This window comes from Acanthisitta chloris, unplaced genomic scaffold (genome assembly GCF_000695815.1).
Source record: "Acanthisitta chloris isolate BGI_N310 unplaced genomic scaffold, ASM69581v1 scaffold2724, whole genome shotgun sequence".
Lineage (NCBI taxonomy): Eukaryota > Metazoa > Chordata > Aves > Passeriformes > Acanthisittidae > Acanthisitta > Acanthisitta chloris.
The window spans coordinates 84287-101640 of NW_008667497.1; the positions used below are offsets into that span (position 1 = coordinate 84287).

Sequence of the window (17354 nt, forward strand, 5' to 3'; positions counted from 1 at the left end):
GAGTGTATAACAATTTATATTAGACTAGGAAGCCTATTTTTCCTTTGAACAAGCTCATTTTGAAGTCTGAAATACAGGATGATGATCTTAAAACATGTAACAGATTCTGTGTTTGCAAATGCTAAGTGAATTTTGGGTGAGTTGAATGCTGCTAATTGGGTTTGAGGGTGTAGAATATTTTGCAAAAAGAAGTTTCATAATCAGAAAGCTAAGTATTTTTTAGACTAGGAAGCCTATTTTTCCTTTGAACAAGCTCATTTTGAAGTCTGAAATACAGGATGATGATCTTAAAACATGTAACAGATTCTGTGTTTGCAAATGCTAAGTGAATTTTGGGTGAGTTGAATGCTGCTAATTGGGTTTGAGGGTGTAGAATATTTTGCAAAAAGAAGTTTCATAATCAGAAAGCTAAGTATTTTTCAAAATTTTTTGCTTGTTTGAACTACACTGGCCCTGTGACATACTTACTAAGAATAGATCCTGGCCCCTCCTATCTAAACACTAGGCATTTGTCAACATGTTTGCAAACTGCAAGGGGGTTCTTATGCAAGAAAAAAGGAACCTTATCCTCTGTTTCTCCCCAAAAGAAGTAGATCTCATCTTTGGGAGTCTCAGCTAACACTTTGTCTGGACATCCCCAACAGACAGGTACTACCATAGAGAGCATTAGCTCTCTTTGCACCTCAGTTTCCTTCATGGGATTCTCCATAGGACAGGATGTCACAAAAGATCCAAAAATAGGAGGCAAAAAAATGGGTATCACAATGGGCCATTGTGATAAATAAAGCAGGAAAATACACACACCCTGGACATGAGTTTAAAAAGTTGAGCACAGGTATGTTCAACTTGCCAAAGCCAAGTGGCTGCCAGTACTTGAGAGACAAAGATAACTGTGTATGCAGACAATGGTTGTACAATAATAAACATGTTCCCATCTGTAACCCTAAAAACATCACTGCAAATTGTCCGTTGTCTGTTTAATCAAAATTCTAGACCTGCAATAGTCAGGAGTTTAAAAGATAATACATTCATAGCATTCCCTTCTCATCAATCTTAAATGCAGTGCTTGAATGGAACAACTTCTGTGGAATAAAATTATTAGCAAAGAATGTTATGAATTTTTTGAGACAGTTCAAAATATAAATAATTACTGTTCTGCTGAAGGAATATCCTAATGTAACAGAAAAGAAGCTACAGTATGACAAATTCTGTTTAAAAGAATTTAAGGTTTTTCTAAAAATATAGAGAATATATTTACTATATATAGTGATACTATAGTTTTGCACATCTACACAAGATGTTTTTGGTTATTTCTCCTTAAAGACAGAATTCATTTATTCAGTCCAACTTATTCTTTACTTTCATAAGGCTGTTTAAGTGTCAATGTGACCTTTACATCCTGTGCTTTCTTCTGCTCAGGAAGCTTACTCACTTCTTAAACTGAAGAGGAATTCCCATTTGTAGCTTTGAATGCTCACTGAACTCTGTTGCATATATTCTAGTTATTTCCCACGCATGCAGACAGCTTCACCCAGCTGAAAAACTGTCAGCTCCAGCGAACTTTAATTCAACAACAAAATAAAAATCCCTCTAATGGCTGGAAAGAATGCTTCATGAAGGAATCTCGTAACATGCTATGAAATTACCACAGCCTGTCCCCAAGCAAGAAGACTGCACAAAGCCAGGCTGTGCCAAGGACATTCTGTGGGATGTTTCCGGCATATGGATGTGGCACCAAATAAAGGCCCCAGTGTGCAAGGGCTGTGGGCAGACAGTGGCTGTGTGCCCAGCAGGCGCCAGCCCTGCAGCCCTCTCGCGCAGTACACCCGCCTGCATCCCTCTCTCCCTTGCCATGGGGACCAGAAGGACTCTCCCAGGAAGTCAAACTCATTCCTATGAGTGAGCGTGCAACGCTGAAGACCATTCAGCCCCCTAAGAGTAACATTTACAAACATACCAACAATGCACAAAACAGCCAACCTGTATGAGCCATCCTGAGCCACACATGGCTCCCTTGGCAGCCAGGGAGCACCAAGTGCAGAATTCTAAGCCAGAATTGCAGTAGCAAGAGGCAAGATGCACTTGATTTTTCAAGAGGCTCTTGTGCTGTCTGCTCTTCATGCAATTGGGCATTTGTGTCCATGAGTCAGTTTGTGGAACCAAGCAATGGGTGAAAAGCTCAAGGGCTGTGCAGGGCAGGGAGCAGAGTTGCCTTCCAGGGTGAGTCAGTAGGTACATCTAAGTCACTCTCTTCGCTTGTCTCCAAAATCCTGGCAATTATAACATACTCTATAGAAATCATAGTTTTATAGAAAGTTTATCTCATGATTGTAATTCAAGATTTCTGAGCACACAAATGATGCTTAATGCCTAAGGACGTTCCTTTCTAGACAGACTTTTCCAAACAACCTAGAATTCCCAGGAACACCTGACATTTTCTTGACTGGCTCTGAAAATTACAAGCAATACACAGTATAGCCAGGTTAACTGCATATTTTGCCATATTTTATACTGAATACTAAAGACTAATTTTTTTAAAGCAGCAATACATCTGACATCAGATTAATGACATCTTTTTCAGAGGAATTTGGCTTTTGTTCCACGTGCTCTCCTTTCCAGTACACAGTATAACAGATTCACACAACAATGACAAAGCTTTTTCATTAAGTTACCATTGCTATAAAAAAAAAAATCTTGCAGTAAAATTAATTGGAGAATCTAGCAAAAACTGCACTGAGCACGTTATTCTTTTTGGCAGTTTCCAATTAGGAAAGATCTGGGAATAGTTGAGTAGTGAAGCATACCTCAACTACAACTTTGCCAGCCAAGAGGTAAAGCAAAAAATAATGGTCTTTCCCTGAAATTTAAAATCCATTGGAAAATTTTTTTTTCAGGTAAGACAGCTTATATTGGTGATTTTCAACCAGCTTAACTTCTAAAAACTCTGAGAAGTAAATATCATAGAACAGCTATCACTGAATCTGCAGCACAAGCTGTGTGCTGTACATAGGGAGAAAAGCAAGCATTTTCCTGAGGACTGGACCAGATGTTGTTTATGTAAGTACTGTAATTTAAGGAAAATAAAAACCTGCCTCCAAACTAGCAAGTTAGTTTGTCCATTTTTCATACTAGAAAACGAAAAAGTGAAGTTTCTCAATTCTAAGCACACAATTGTGCTAACATCTCCTGTTAATTGAATGTTAGCTTCAAAACTAAAATAATAAATCCCTCATTAGGCTGATCTCATTGCACCAGATTTCTTCTCCTAGCACCAAGCTTGTGTACCACCACCGCATGGATGCATCAGGTCCTTTTTTTAAATAAACCTTTAACTTCTACACCAAAGAGCAGCTACGCTAAACAGGCCATAACTAAAGCATGTGATTACCAGGAAGAAGGGGAAATCATTTCTAATCTTGGAATTTTCTTAGTTTATACAAAATATAAAGCATCGAAATCTCCATTTTCTATGTTACATGTGCCAATCTGAAATAAGGGCATGCTCTGTATGAACAGGGCATGGTCACCGTGGTGGAATACAAAGGCAGGTGTATTTTGGGGATTAAGACTAAGTGAAGACAAGCAACATATCTACAGAAATTATCTGTATATATCTGTATATCTGTATATAATTTCATTTGCTCTTTACTGCAAAACTCTTAAAAATGTTGAATTTACATGTCCCAGCAGATGCCTGAAAGTTTTGAAGTGACAGCCAGCACAGAAACTCCCTGAAATGTTTATTTTATCCTTATTTATTCTTTGAAGGAACCTAGGTAAGTTTAAGTAAAGATTACCAGAGGTTTTCCCCATCATCATCATCTGACTATAACATGTCTTCTTGTCCATAGGCAGAAATAAGTGATTGCACATAAACATTTACAGGTATTATTTCAATGCATATTTTCTGGTTGCACTACTAAGCATAAAACTCCCCCAGTTCCTCAGATTTACAATACCTTTCAACAGATCCTTCCAAAAGGAATAAGAGCAAAAATCTCTCATCTCTCCAGTGATACTCTCTACAGCTACCTGAAAGGAGGCTCTAGCAAGGTGGGTGTTTGTCTCTTCTGCTAAGTAACAAGAAATAGTACAAGAGGAAATGCCCTTAAGTTGCACTGGGGAAGGTTTAGATTGGATATTTGGAACAATTTCTCCAGTGAAAGGGTTGTCAAGCATTGGAACAGGCTGCCCAGGGAAGTGATTGAGTCACCATCCCTGGAGGTATTTAAAAGCCAGTTAGATGAGGCACTTAGGGACATGGTTTAGTAGTGGACTTCACACTGCTGGGATAACAGTGTGACTCGGTGATCTTAAAGGTCTTTTCAAACCTAAATGATTCTATGACACAATCAGCTGCCAGAATCATATCTCACAGAGTTAGTAAGGATAACAGTGAGGCCTAATTAAGTGCATATTTTAAAGGAAAAAAACCAAAAAGCATCATAAATACTCTGCATTATGTTTAACAGTCTGAGAGAAATCTCCTGATGTTAACATCTGTCTGCAAGGATAGGGATGATGCCAATTTCACAAACGCCTGTAATTTGAGTTGGAACTTGGAAGACTCTCAGAACCATGGTTTCAGAGGAACATTTCATCAGACAATTTTAGCATGCATAACTCTTTTACACAGTAAAACTGAAAACAAATGGTTGTCTGCATGCCAGTGGCATTTCTTGAAAAACTTAATAATTTGCCTATTGAGAAAACAATAGCGCTGAAGAATTCAACATCATTTAAGACTTCAGCAGACTATGCTGCATGTAGTCACTCATACTTTAACATACAAATAATAAGAAGAAAGTAAAGAAACCTGAGAAGTCTCATGTATTTTATTCATATAATTTTCAGACCACCTCACAAGAAATCTCCTGAAACATCTTACATCTGCTTTCTACAACAGCTTTTACTGAATCACAGAAAAGGCTCAGATGAACCATTAAGCTCTCTACACAACTGACCTTTGACAGCCCTTACACAGTTAATGACTGTAATTTCTTCTTCATGAGCCTCAGCAGCTACATGGCCACAATCTCAATCACATGTCCTGTCACACATCAAGACACATTTAACAACACCCTCAATGCCACATTTTGAAATATATCTGGTGAATAACAGGATAGATTACTGCAACCAAACTTTCCAAAGTTTATTGCTTTCAAAAAACATAAGGGATGATGTGCTAAAACCTACTTGAGAGTCCAGCAGTAAATGCTTACAATTAATCACAGAAGGTGGCCAACCAATAATCTTTAAGAGCCCAAATAGTACTCACAGTAGCCTACATAGTACCCTAGAAACAAGTCTAGCCTCAGTGAAATTCTTTACAGAAGTTGGAGATGTTAGTGTAGCTCTCTTAATAAATTATTTTCATCGGCTTAATCAAGAGAGTATGACAAGATATAACTTCTTGAGGTGGTTCAAATACTTTGAATACATCAAACTTTCATACAACATTTTTGTGAAGCAACAAACACACATCATCCACTTTATTTTCATGCACTTACACTTCCAAATTTTGTTTAGAAAAGGTAGCTGAAATGTCTGAACCAAGGAGTCATCCAGCTTTCAAAGCCAGACAAACCCAAACAATAAAGCACCAACAAAGTGAATCAGAGAAGAGCAAAGACTGATTCTTTAGAAGACATCAGCAAAGTTTTGCATTAGGTGACAATATTCAGAAGAATGTCATCTTAATAATTTTCCTTCATCTGATAAATGACAAAGGCAAAAAAATTTCAAAAATCCCCCATTCATCTTTAATATTCTATTAAGAGGATTTTGCTAATATTGTATGAGATAACACATTATGACAGCACACGAGTCTTGAGTCCATCAGATAGTTAATTGAACAGAATTTTAACATATCAACAAGATACCATTTACAAAACTGAAAATCTTGTTCTAGGTTACCAATACATCTCATTTCTATACCAGCAGTTCTGATACTTTGTTTTGATTTTTTTTTCCATTCACGTGTAACTATAAATCTCCATCACTTCTTGTGACCTGTTTTTAGATTTTAAAATTATTTATTTCATTTACTATTTATTTCATCTACTATTTTTTAATTGCATTTTCTATTTATTTCATTTACTTTCATAAGCCACTCCTACATGGTCCTTCATCAAAATATCTTTGATTCTGACATCCCTGTCTCCTGTGCTGACACTCAGCCATTTTCTTTACTAGAGCCAAATGGGCTGGACCTCTTCCTACATCAACAAGTCACATCAACAGTGTCACTTTGACTGACTGGCAGTTATGAAAAAAGTCTGGTGGTATTATTTTGGTGCTGGCATCTCAGCTATAAATATGTCCTGCCACCAGAATTAAAAAGGAAAAAGTATTCTGTGCACAAAGTAAACCTGCTAGTTTAAGGCAAACATTTTTAAGAGCACCTTTACGATTAATAGGTGCCATGCTTTGTCCCAGAGGCTAGGCTGTCTTCTGTGGAGCCATAAATGATGCATCTTATCACAACTTTTGTGATAATAGCTATTTTGATGCTCATTCCTTCCCTCGTGTTCTCATTGCCTGTCAAATTGCTGAGGAGGCTGATAGATAGGAGTTACTGTTTCGGAAAGAATGAAAGCCAACCAAAACAAACACTATCTGTTTCTGTCTTCTGAGCATGAAGAATTGGACATGTCTAATGTATCTTGAAATAAAGTCTGCCATCAGTTTGGTCTATGGATATTCATGCATGCTATCCAAAATAAGCATTTCCAGATATTCATTTCTGCCTTCTATTAGATTCCCTTGTGCTGAAAAGTGAAGTAAGAAGCAATTAAATGGACCGACAGAACTGTCGGTAATATCACTACACAGCTCATTCTTTCTAATGTCAGCTGAAACTGAGGCTTAAATCCCAGGTCACCATCTATGTTCTTTCTGCTAAAACCCTCCTCTCTTCAGCTTCTCTGCTCTTAAAAATCATTGCCAATATGCTGTTTGGTAAATGTAAAAATCTGAAGCACCACCTGGATTTGTCACATTTTCCATGGTCTGATAAAATAGAAGATTTCACAAAAGAAATATTCCTACATGGCAAATTTCACAAAACTAAATTCACAGTCTCAGAAAAAGAATACCATATATCCACAGCCAAAATGACAAAGTTTAAAGGATGACAATGGATCAAAAGTAGCAAGCAATTACTGAGGTCTTCTCACACACTAAGCAGTAGAAAGGCATTTTCCAAAGATACCAAGAGGTTATTAAGAGGTTGACATAAGTTCAAAACCAAGGTTCAGTCTCTGTAGAAGTCACTTGAGCCACAGAGCAACCACATGTCAGATACAGAGAGAGGCAAGTGAAGCACAAACTGAGTATGAATTCATGTCAGCTAACTTTAGAACCTACACTGCATAATCCAATATCTAGGCTAGTATAGGCTCTTTTTATAGTTCACAGATAAAAAAACATTTTAAAAGTTTTAAAATACAACTCATTGGACCAATTTGAGACAGCATCTGTTCCTCTTCATAAAATTAGCCTAGGAGGATTAGTTCAGGTTCAGATGACTGTCAAGCTCCATGTTCCTTCTTCAGTCATTCTGAGCTTACCTAGTTTGGTGATGGGGCCCCAGACTCAAGACTAATAATTCAAACACAAGATTGTAACTGCCCATTCCATTGAGTCTTAAGTATAGGAGAGATAAAAGAGAACAGGAAAAAACATTGCTGCCTAAGTGGGTGTACTAGGAAAGTCCAGATTCCAGTTTAGCACATAGGCAACACAGAAAGTCTGGATGGTTACAAGAAGATTGCAAACACTAATCCCTAGTATTTTATGACAGTATAAGAAGACTTACAGCAAAGGAAATATAGAATGATGACGGATGTAAGTTTGGCACTGATGTCTGTAACAATATATTATTTTATACAAAATGCATATTAAAAACATAATATGAACTTGAAAGTCTCCTGTAATTTAATTGTACTAGAACAACTGGATGAATTTTAAAAATTGCAGTAACCTTTTGTTGTACAATTATAACAGTATTTTCCTGGTGAAAAAAAAATAAAAATCTTCCCCTGTTTATTTACTTAAAAAGGACTGTAAGTATTTTTGTTACTAACAGGAATTGTAGACCAAGTTATTTTTCATCCCTGTATTAGGGCAAAAGGAGACAAGCATTATAATAGTAATAATGTAAACACAAAATTTCTTTCTACTCTTACAGTACAGAACAAAGCCCATTACAAGTGAATGCAGCATTAAAGAAAAAGCTGACTGTGTACATATTATGAAGCTGAGAAAAATATTTAAGGAAATAAATGTTTAAAAGCCAAGCCCATTTATATTTGAGTTTCATTGGTAAAAGTGCTGCTACTCATAGCTGCTGATCTATGCCTAAGAAAATATGAGAAAAGCAGCTAAATGAAAACAGAAGAGGTGATGCAATACGTTCCCCTAGGAAAACCATGGTAAGGAACAGCAAATTATCTTTTTACAGTTGCAAATAAGTCAAAGCATTTAACAGCTCTAAATATGGTGGGAAATGCTGCTCCTCTTTGTACAAAATTGTTTCATAAAAGGGGTAAGCAATGTCTTGTATTTCAGCTCACTTAATGCATCATTAGTAGAATGAAACCCTTAGGAAGCACAAGACATTTATATACAGTCTTCTATTTAAGGCTTACTATAACCAAGGAAACACATAGTTACAGAAGAAACAGTAATTAAAAAATTGCAGAAGACTATGGACAAATCAGAAGACAAACTCAAAGGTTCTTCAAAATTTCAGTCTTTAAAAGACTGAAACACACTGGAAACCTCAGTGTCTTGGGCAAATTTAGACTGTTGAGATTCCCTCCTTGGAACCTCATCTCAACAACACGCTGCAGACACCTCAGGCTATGGTTTTAGGCCACAGAGGGTAGAAAGCCTTTCTGACTAAAGTCATATGCAGTTTTGAGGATATACTTAAAAGTATAAATTAGGAAATTTACTATTTGAATATTCAGTAAAAAACTAACATTTGATTCTTAGATTTTTAATTGCAGTGAAATACAACATCATCCACTATTAAAATCAAAGAAAAGAATTGTGCACAACACACCATCAGCAAATGACTTTCTGACTTCCTGCAAGAAAATCATGATGAAAGAGGTCTCTTTGAATTCTACCGAACCATATTTTTAAGGCTACCAAACTGACAATGGTAACTGCTAACACTGGTTTCCTTGGCATTTGCTCAAAGTCCAGTTTCACCTCCAAGCAGGACTTGGAGCTCTTACTGGATCAAGGAGAAAGGCCATCAGTCAAGAACGAGCCATTTTCCTTTCCTAAAACTAAAGACTGCAACTGTTTGGCAAGTACACTTTTATGTTCTCTTCTGGTTTTTCTTTTTTTGAAGTTAGTATCTGTTACTTTCTATTGCTTGATGCTTCTTGTCAGTGAGCATGCCTACATATGCCACACTGGATATGTTGGGGAACGAAAAAAAGAGAGTCTGTGAAAATTGATTATAGCTCTCAGAATAAGTCTGAGGTAAAGAAACATATGGGGAAAAAATAAAAGCACAGACAAAAGTTAGATGCAAGCTACCATACAGGCTGACACATTTAACAAGATTAAAACAGGAAATGTGGTCTCCAAATAAAACAGAGTATTCCAAAATATGGAACATTCTGTGCAATAAAGTCTTCTCTATCCAGTAACAATTTACCATTTCTGTTGATGACAGGGCCCTGTGAAAATACAGAATCTTCTAACAGCCCAGATATATTAACTTGCTATGTATGATGTAATGGACATATCTGTGTGTGCACAAACACTTCCACATAAATGAACACAAAGTCTGAACGTGCATCTGTGGTGAGACTGAGATGGGAAAACCAAGCGTTTACTACGATTACTGAAATAAAAACAAATAAATACAGTAGAATTCTACATGACTTCATCCTCCTCTCATCACTTTATGAACAGCAAGTTACTCAAGAAATACTACCTAACTTTGTGCACTGCAATATAATGGGACCGAACATTACAGAGTTTTGTCTGAGGCCTGGTTAGACCCTTGCACTGATTCATTATTTGTAATAATGATAATGTCTGTACTAGAATGAAATAATCTGATACATCAGAATTCAAGTTTATTTTTTTCCACAATGTTCAGAAAAGCATGTAAAAATTACAATCTGTATTGTCAAAATAAAGTGAAGAAAACTCAGTACACACAAGAAAACACAGGAAAAGAATTGTAACATGCTACAGATGACCCTGTGTAAGTATTTATTTAACCACCGCTGTCACTACCATCACGGTCAGAATTCCAATATTAACTAATGCCAACTTCAGCAAGTCAACAAAAATCTCACATAGCCCTAGTTATTCACTGGAAATGGGAAACACTCTGAAATTCGGATGCATGTGTCCATGGTTGGTTCTTTCCCTCACTTCAGTTGACAGCAAATAATGTATTTTGAAACATTAAATTAAAACAAAATCTGTGTAAAAGCCATAATTGTTGTACCTTCAGTAGCATGTATAAGAACCTGTGCAAACTAATCTCTTGCTCTGATAAAAATTAACAATTTTGATCAATATTTCCCTCTAAAAGTTAACTTAACCCACTACTGCCAAGTCCACCACTAAACCATGTCCTTAAGTGCCACACTACATGGCTTTTAAGTACCTCCAGGGATGGTGACTCAACCACTTGCCTGAGCAGTCTGTTCCAATGCTTGACAACCCTTTCTGTGAAGGAATTGTTCCTAATATCCCATCCAAACCTCTCCCGGTGCAACTTGAGACCATTTCCTCTCATCCTATTTCTTGTTACTTGGGAGAAGGTACCAACACTTATACAAATAAAAAACAGTTCAGATACGTATTTTCCAAAAGCAAACTGACCATCATGATTCATCTGTACATAAATTGCATGTATAAGTGACCAGTCAGCTATTAAACTCTGCACAGGGCAAGAGAAGGTTTGTATGCCCAGTTTCCTTGCTGCCATCACAGCTGCAGCTGGAGTGACCCTTGGCCAGTCCTAATGGCATGTGGCACTGTCCTGGTGCTCAGACCACCAAGGTGCCTTCTGCTAGAAACTGCCTGTGTATAAAGCCCTTCCAATAGGAGCTGTCTTGGCTTTCCATGTTGTGCAAAAGTACTGTTTAAAAGAGTTAAAGGCTTTCTACCTAAACTGAAATTTATGGTAAATGGTTTAAGTTCAACACACAGTCTTTCCAAAGCTCCCACAACTGGCCATCGCCAGTCTTGAATTTACACATGTGCTCAGTTCAAAACTGCTCTGGCAGCCATGAATTTGTCAGTGCTTCTCTTGTAAGGTACCAAATAAGCACAGTTCTCATTCCTCTCCAAAGCATTCAGTATTAGATTTAGACTTTTATGGTCAGGAGAAACCCTTTCACGACTGGTTTGACTTCTATGTAACACAAGCCATCAGTCTTCCTAGATTCCATTCCTGGATAATAATACTTTAACTAAACCATGTCTCTTTTGTGACCCTTGGTCAATAAAAATATTGCCTCCAAGTCATTGATAAAGATACTAAATATTGCAGAGCTGAAACAAAACCCTGAAAATACCATAAAGCCAAAACTATTTTATTTTTCATCAGATAAATATGTATTTTAAATTGCATTTTCTCCAGTAACAAAGGAGGCTGCTTTGCTTTTTCATTGGTCTAGTTTCTTAAAAGGAACAGTATGAATCCATACATGCTACTGAAGCCAAAAAATAAGTCAACCAAAAATCTGTAAACTCACATAGATTAAATTTGGTTTTAATAGGCTCATGCTAATCAGCAATAGTTATTCTACCCTCAATTCTTGATTACTCAGACTTTCTGACTTTACTCAATTCTTTATCTAAGCTTACAGCAACCAGGACCACTATATTTTAAGTAATAGCTTTACCTTTAATCCAGTCTTCCTGAACTTCTCAACTCATCCCAGATATAATTAAGAAAAATTCCCCCCCACCCAGCACAGCTTGATACAGAAAGCTTTTATCGAAGTCTTTTTCTAAATGAACTGGCCAAAGCATTATTTGGATATTCTGATTGAAGGATCTTGGCAATTTTTTAAATCTTTTTTTTAACATATTAATTTGTGGCTAATAAAATGGAAAATAAGACTGCTCACCAAACAGATAAAAGTGACATTTAAAAAATATCTCCCATACTTATATGCCAATCTAATACATCCATACATACCCCCACTGAGAAAAAGCATCAGGAACAACAGAAACTCTAATTCTTACTGTCTGTAGTTAATATGTATTAAGTTACTTTAGTGTTTTTGCTTTTTTCACTGCCTATAAACACATTTTTTGAACTTGAATTCTGTTCTTAGGTTTTGCTGTCCATTTTGTTTTATTAAACTGCCAGTTTTCACATCCCTGTAAGCCACACTGATTTTTAACCAATAGGCTTAACTCAACATTGCTTATTTTGTGACAGTTGAATGACATATTTTAAGAAGAAAACAATCATAATTCACATTTTAATGCTTAAATGTTTTCCCTTGATTATTTCCATCATCCTTAAACCACCCCACTTCCCGTGCTGAGTACATGTGTTTCAGGTAGGTCTCCATTAAGTTGTAGCTGTTTGTACCTTGACAACTCTTCCTTTTTCTTCTACAGTCTGTTTGTTTAACAATTTCAAGGTGATTTAATACATACCTCTACAACATTAGATGAACACCCAGGATTCAGAGATCATATCACCTCAAGATTTCCAACAATACTTTAGTATCAGCAGTGACACTAGTAGTGCCTGAGTATGTTTTAATTGGATTGAAATCCCACGTAAGCACCATCCTCACACCTAAAACACACAGCTACTGGGTAAGGCACAACTTTTAGTGTGATTGTCACAGTTTGTAGTAAATAACTAATGGTACTCCAAATAATATTTTAAATGCTTTGGATGAAAATGTCCCTCAGTAATTATTTGCCTCCTATTTGTCAATGGCTTACAAAATAGGCATATTATTTTTGGCAACAGTCAGCACTACTTCTTTTGGACACTCAGTCCCACACGGATTACATGGGGAAATTTACAAGTTTGGTCACACAAGACTTTCCAAAAAGTCAATTTTTACACATACATAAGCACTTTCCATTTCTCTTGCTTATTATCTAGGCAGTTGTATAAATTTCTTTATTTGCTTCTCTTCTCTTTCCTTGGTTTTATGAGTAACAGGACAATATCTAGCTAAAAGTACCTCTGCTAAAACTAAAAGTAATAAGAACTTAAATAATCATCTGAAATTCAGTTAGGTGCTCCTCAAAATTACTGTTTGAGTCCTGTACACAACAAAACAATACAGGATGAGAACTTGTGAAGGGATTTTTTGCAATGTTCTTTAGAGTAAGATTTGTTTGTTCTGGAGAATTTGCAGGTTGTGCACAACCACATTAGAGCTGCCAAAAGCACATATTTTAAAACTTCTTTTAAAGCAGCACAGCCCCCACAGAACAGGAGAAGGAACTAATCTAAATGGAAAACATCTGCACATTTCAAAGAACATGTTCAGCATAATTATTATTTATATGTGCTCAAGTTGTGAGTGTGATTTCTATTGTGTCTTATTATGGAAAATCCTGGCTAGACTAAGAAAATACAACATAAAAATACAGTTATTTGTCCAAGAGGTTTAGATTTTAAGATAAGGAATCGTGGTACAATTCCACAGCAGCTTGATCTAATCTTGATCTAATATAATCAGCTTATCTAGCACAATGTGAATGTTTTTCAGTCTTCTCAGTTCTCTACATTGACTTACCACCTGGTTATATGACCACCAGTGTTAGGGAGGGAACAGGGATGCACTGGGTGAGATGGAGGGTGTTGGAGGGAAGAAATTAAGGGAGCTGGTGCTCCAGGATCCCTGACTTTGACTAAAGGAGCCAAGCTCCCATTAATGAATACTGTTAATGAATACTATCAGGCCCATGTAGTCTCATCAGTCAAGGGGCAGAGCAAAAAAGTCCTACCTGTTCATAACCCAGCAGCAGAATTCAGAGGTCACATTCCCTATGGCCCTAACATAAGAAGCCATAATCCAAAATGAAAAATCAAAAGTTATCCTCCTGATCAAAAGGTGACTGTTTCAGAGCATCAACAAACTGCAGTTCACAGAAATTTTATGCACCTTGTAATACCTTGTGTGTGCCACTCTTCTACACACACTGAACTCATTATTTAGTCACTAGAACAGTGACATTAAAGTTAGGCTACTAGTACGGGTAAGCTTGTTTTGCTATTGGTGTGTGCATACACAGATGTTTGATACCTTTCATGAAAACAATACACTATGAAAAATTAAAAATTACAATGAAACAGAAGCATAAAAGCAAAACGCAAAGCCTACCGAAGCATCAGAGGAAGCTGATGCAATTATCTGCCTAGAAACATTCAACAATAGATTAGATACCTGGCCTAGCTGCTCAAACCAGGAATAAAAACATTTTATAACTAAGGAGACTTGCATGTGATTTGATATGGCCATGTGCTACAGTGCTCAGATACACCTCACAAGTAAGTCTGTCCACTTTTAGAAGGGGGTTCTGAGGGGACAGAGGGAGAGGTAAGAGACTATTTTTCAGTTCAGTAATGCTTCCATGATGTGTTGTCTAAATTACCCCAGTGGGGCAGGGGTGGAGGTGCGTATGTAAAGCTGCAGATGCACACACCCAACTCAACAATCTAGAAGTCCCAGCTGAATTTACTGGTACAGGAATGCTTTATTTACCTATAATACACATAATCTCTGATACATTTATCATGCATAAAGTTTAACACTTGCATCAATTATAGTATAATATGTTTACTTCTACTAAAGTATAATGATATTGCTGGTGATCTTTAATTTGACACCCTTTAGAGACTTCACGCATTCAAGTATTCTTTCAGAAAAAAATATTTAAAAAAAAAAAAAACAAAAAAAAAAAAAAAAACAAAAACACCCAAGGAAGAACAGGGGCCCAGTAGTTAACTAGCAATCCTAGAAGCACTGGAAAGAAAAGAGCCAATTTTCAACAACTTCAAATCTCTGCATTTCAAGCAAATGGGAAGCCAAGTTGAAGAGCGTAAGGTCCATCTACTTAAAGCGCTAGGACTTCATTTGGGGAAAATTCATAGCATTACAGTGCTTTCTGTAACTAAAATGAATGTACATCTGAAGGACATAGTCCTCCCAGCACAGATCGGGCTATAGCTTCAAGTTGTTCACCAAAATGAGGGACACAGTCATTCTCAATCTGAATTCAGAATTCATATCTGAAATCACTGCAGAGGAATTCTGTGGCAGAAGTGGGAAAGAATGCTGCCTTAAGTTGTATTTTTAACTCCATCATCCTCCTTCTCTTGAGATCAAATTTCCCATACCACTTTTTAACATGCACAATGTATGCAGTATGTGATCCTGGATCAGGAATAGTGTGGTTAGCAGGACCAGGGAGGTGATTCTGTCCCTGGACTCGGCCAGGCCTTGAGTACTGTGTGCAGTTCTGGGCCCCTCAGTTCAGGAAGGATATTGAGGTGCTGGAGCAGGTCCAGAGAAGAGCAACAAGGCTGGTGAAGGGACTCGAGCACAAGTGCCATGAGGAGAGGCTGAGGGAGCTGGGGGTGTTCAGCCTGGAGAAGAGGAGGCTCAGGGGAGACCTTATCACTCTCTACAACTCCCTGAGAGGAGGTTGGAGTCAGGTGGGGGTTGGTCTCTTCTCCCAGGCAACCAGCAGCAGGACAAGAGGGCACAGACTCAAGCTCTGCCAGGGGAGGGTTAGGTTGGATATTAGGAAGAGATTTTTTACAGAGAGAGTGATCAGGCATTGGAATGGGCTGCCCGGGGAGGTGGTGGATTCACCATCCCTGGAGGTTTTCAAGATGAGACTGGATGTGGCACTTAGTGCCATGGTCTAGTAACCATGGTAGGGTTGGACTTGATGACCTTTGAGGTCTTTTCCAACCCAGTTGAAAGTGAAAAATAAAAAAAATAGTGTCCTTAATTACTCGGGCCTTACAAAACTGTGTACACTGAGCATTAGGCTGAATATATCTACACTGTATATTAGGACGAGACTTTTCTCATAGGACTTTTTAGTTTGCACAGAATCAAAGCCAGTATCATAACAAAGAAAAATCACTTTTTATAATTCAACTTTCCTACAGTTGCAAACAGCTAATATTCACTACACCCCAGAAAAAGATTTACCTCGTTATCTGTTCCCACATCCAGCATCACTGGTAGACACTCATGAGGTTTTACTCCTCCACATGCTGTATAAAGTGCCAGTTTACCAACAGGAATGACCATTCCATAACAGACAAGGTCTCTCCAAGACCAAGAATACGTTCTCCATCAGTCACCACAATAGCCTGGAGGAAGAAATAAAAGCACTGTAAAAACCACTTCTTTGCTTGTATGTACTAAGCTTTCCATTATTTTCTTTTCACCATTTTTTAATTTTCAAGTAAACATTCTAAATGGTATAAACAAATCAATAGTACAACAAGGGCAGAGAATTGTTTCAATGTATTTTACTGTGGTTTTGTGACACTATTTTAGACTCTTGCTTCACTGTAAATGGGACTTTCATATAAAACTTTTACGAATACACAAGAGAGGTATTTAGTATTATATTACAAGGGAACTGGCATTGTTCCCTCTTACATTTTTCTGTCAGCAGTATGAAAACAGAATAGGAAGGAAAAGGAAGTTATCCACTAAAAAAGAAGAACCCTAGGCTCCTGGGTTTTGTCATGTCTGTTTTCAGCAGAACCAGAGCCAGACAACCCTGCTGGACTTTGACAGGGCTGTCTACAGCCACCTGGTTCTTACCCTTCAAAGATGTATTTCTTCTTCCCTTGAGCAAGTAACACACTCCATCATACTTACACATACCAGGAAGCATGTGTTCTCATTGACAGAAATACAATAACTCAGTAAACCCCAAAAAAGTGACTATGCTATAAAGGAAGATTTTTCCTAGAAAAGGACAGATGTGCTTAGTATGGCAAGCAACTGACAACACAATAATGTCCTCATCATACCCTATGACAAGCCACTTTATTTGGAAATTTAATATTTTTTGTGAGAGAGCTCATCAAGTACCAGAAGTAGAGAACCATTAACTCAAGCACAAGAACAAGTTCCAAGAGATCTTGTGGAGTCTCTACTCTTGGAGACACTCAAAACCCAAAGGCTAAACATAGCCCTGAGTAACCCACCCTGGCTGACTATGCTTGAGCAGGAGGATGGACTAGATGATCTCCAGAGATGCCTTCCTACCTCAACCACTCTGTGATTCCCTGAAATGTAGAAAATACATACAGGGCTTTTTCATGTACAATAATCAAAATAACTGAT

The 17354-nt window shown here is 37.4% G+C and overlaps 1 protein-coding gene across 1 annotated transcript in view; it reads right to left on the reverse strand.

Moving 5' to 3' along the window:
- Positions 1–17354, reverse strand: part of ME1 (malic enzyme 1, NADP(+)-dependent, cytosolic) — a 118909-nt gene that overhangs the window by 78145 nt on the left and 23410 nt on the right. The window contains 2 exon segments of the mRNA XM_009072510.1: positions 16200–16319; positions 16322–16363. Of these exon segments, the coding sequence (XP_009070758.1) occupies positions 16200–16319; positions 16322–16363 (162 nt within the window).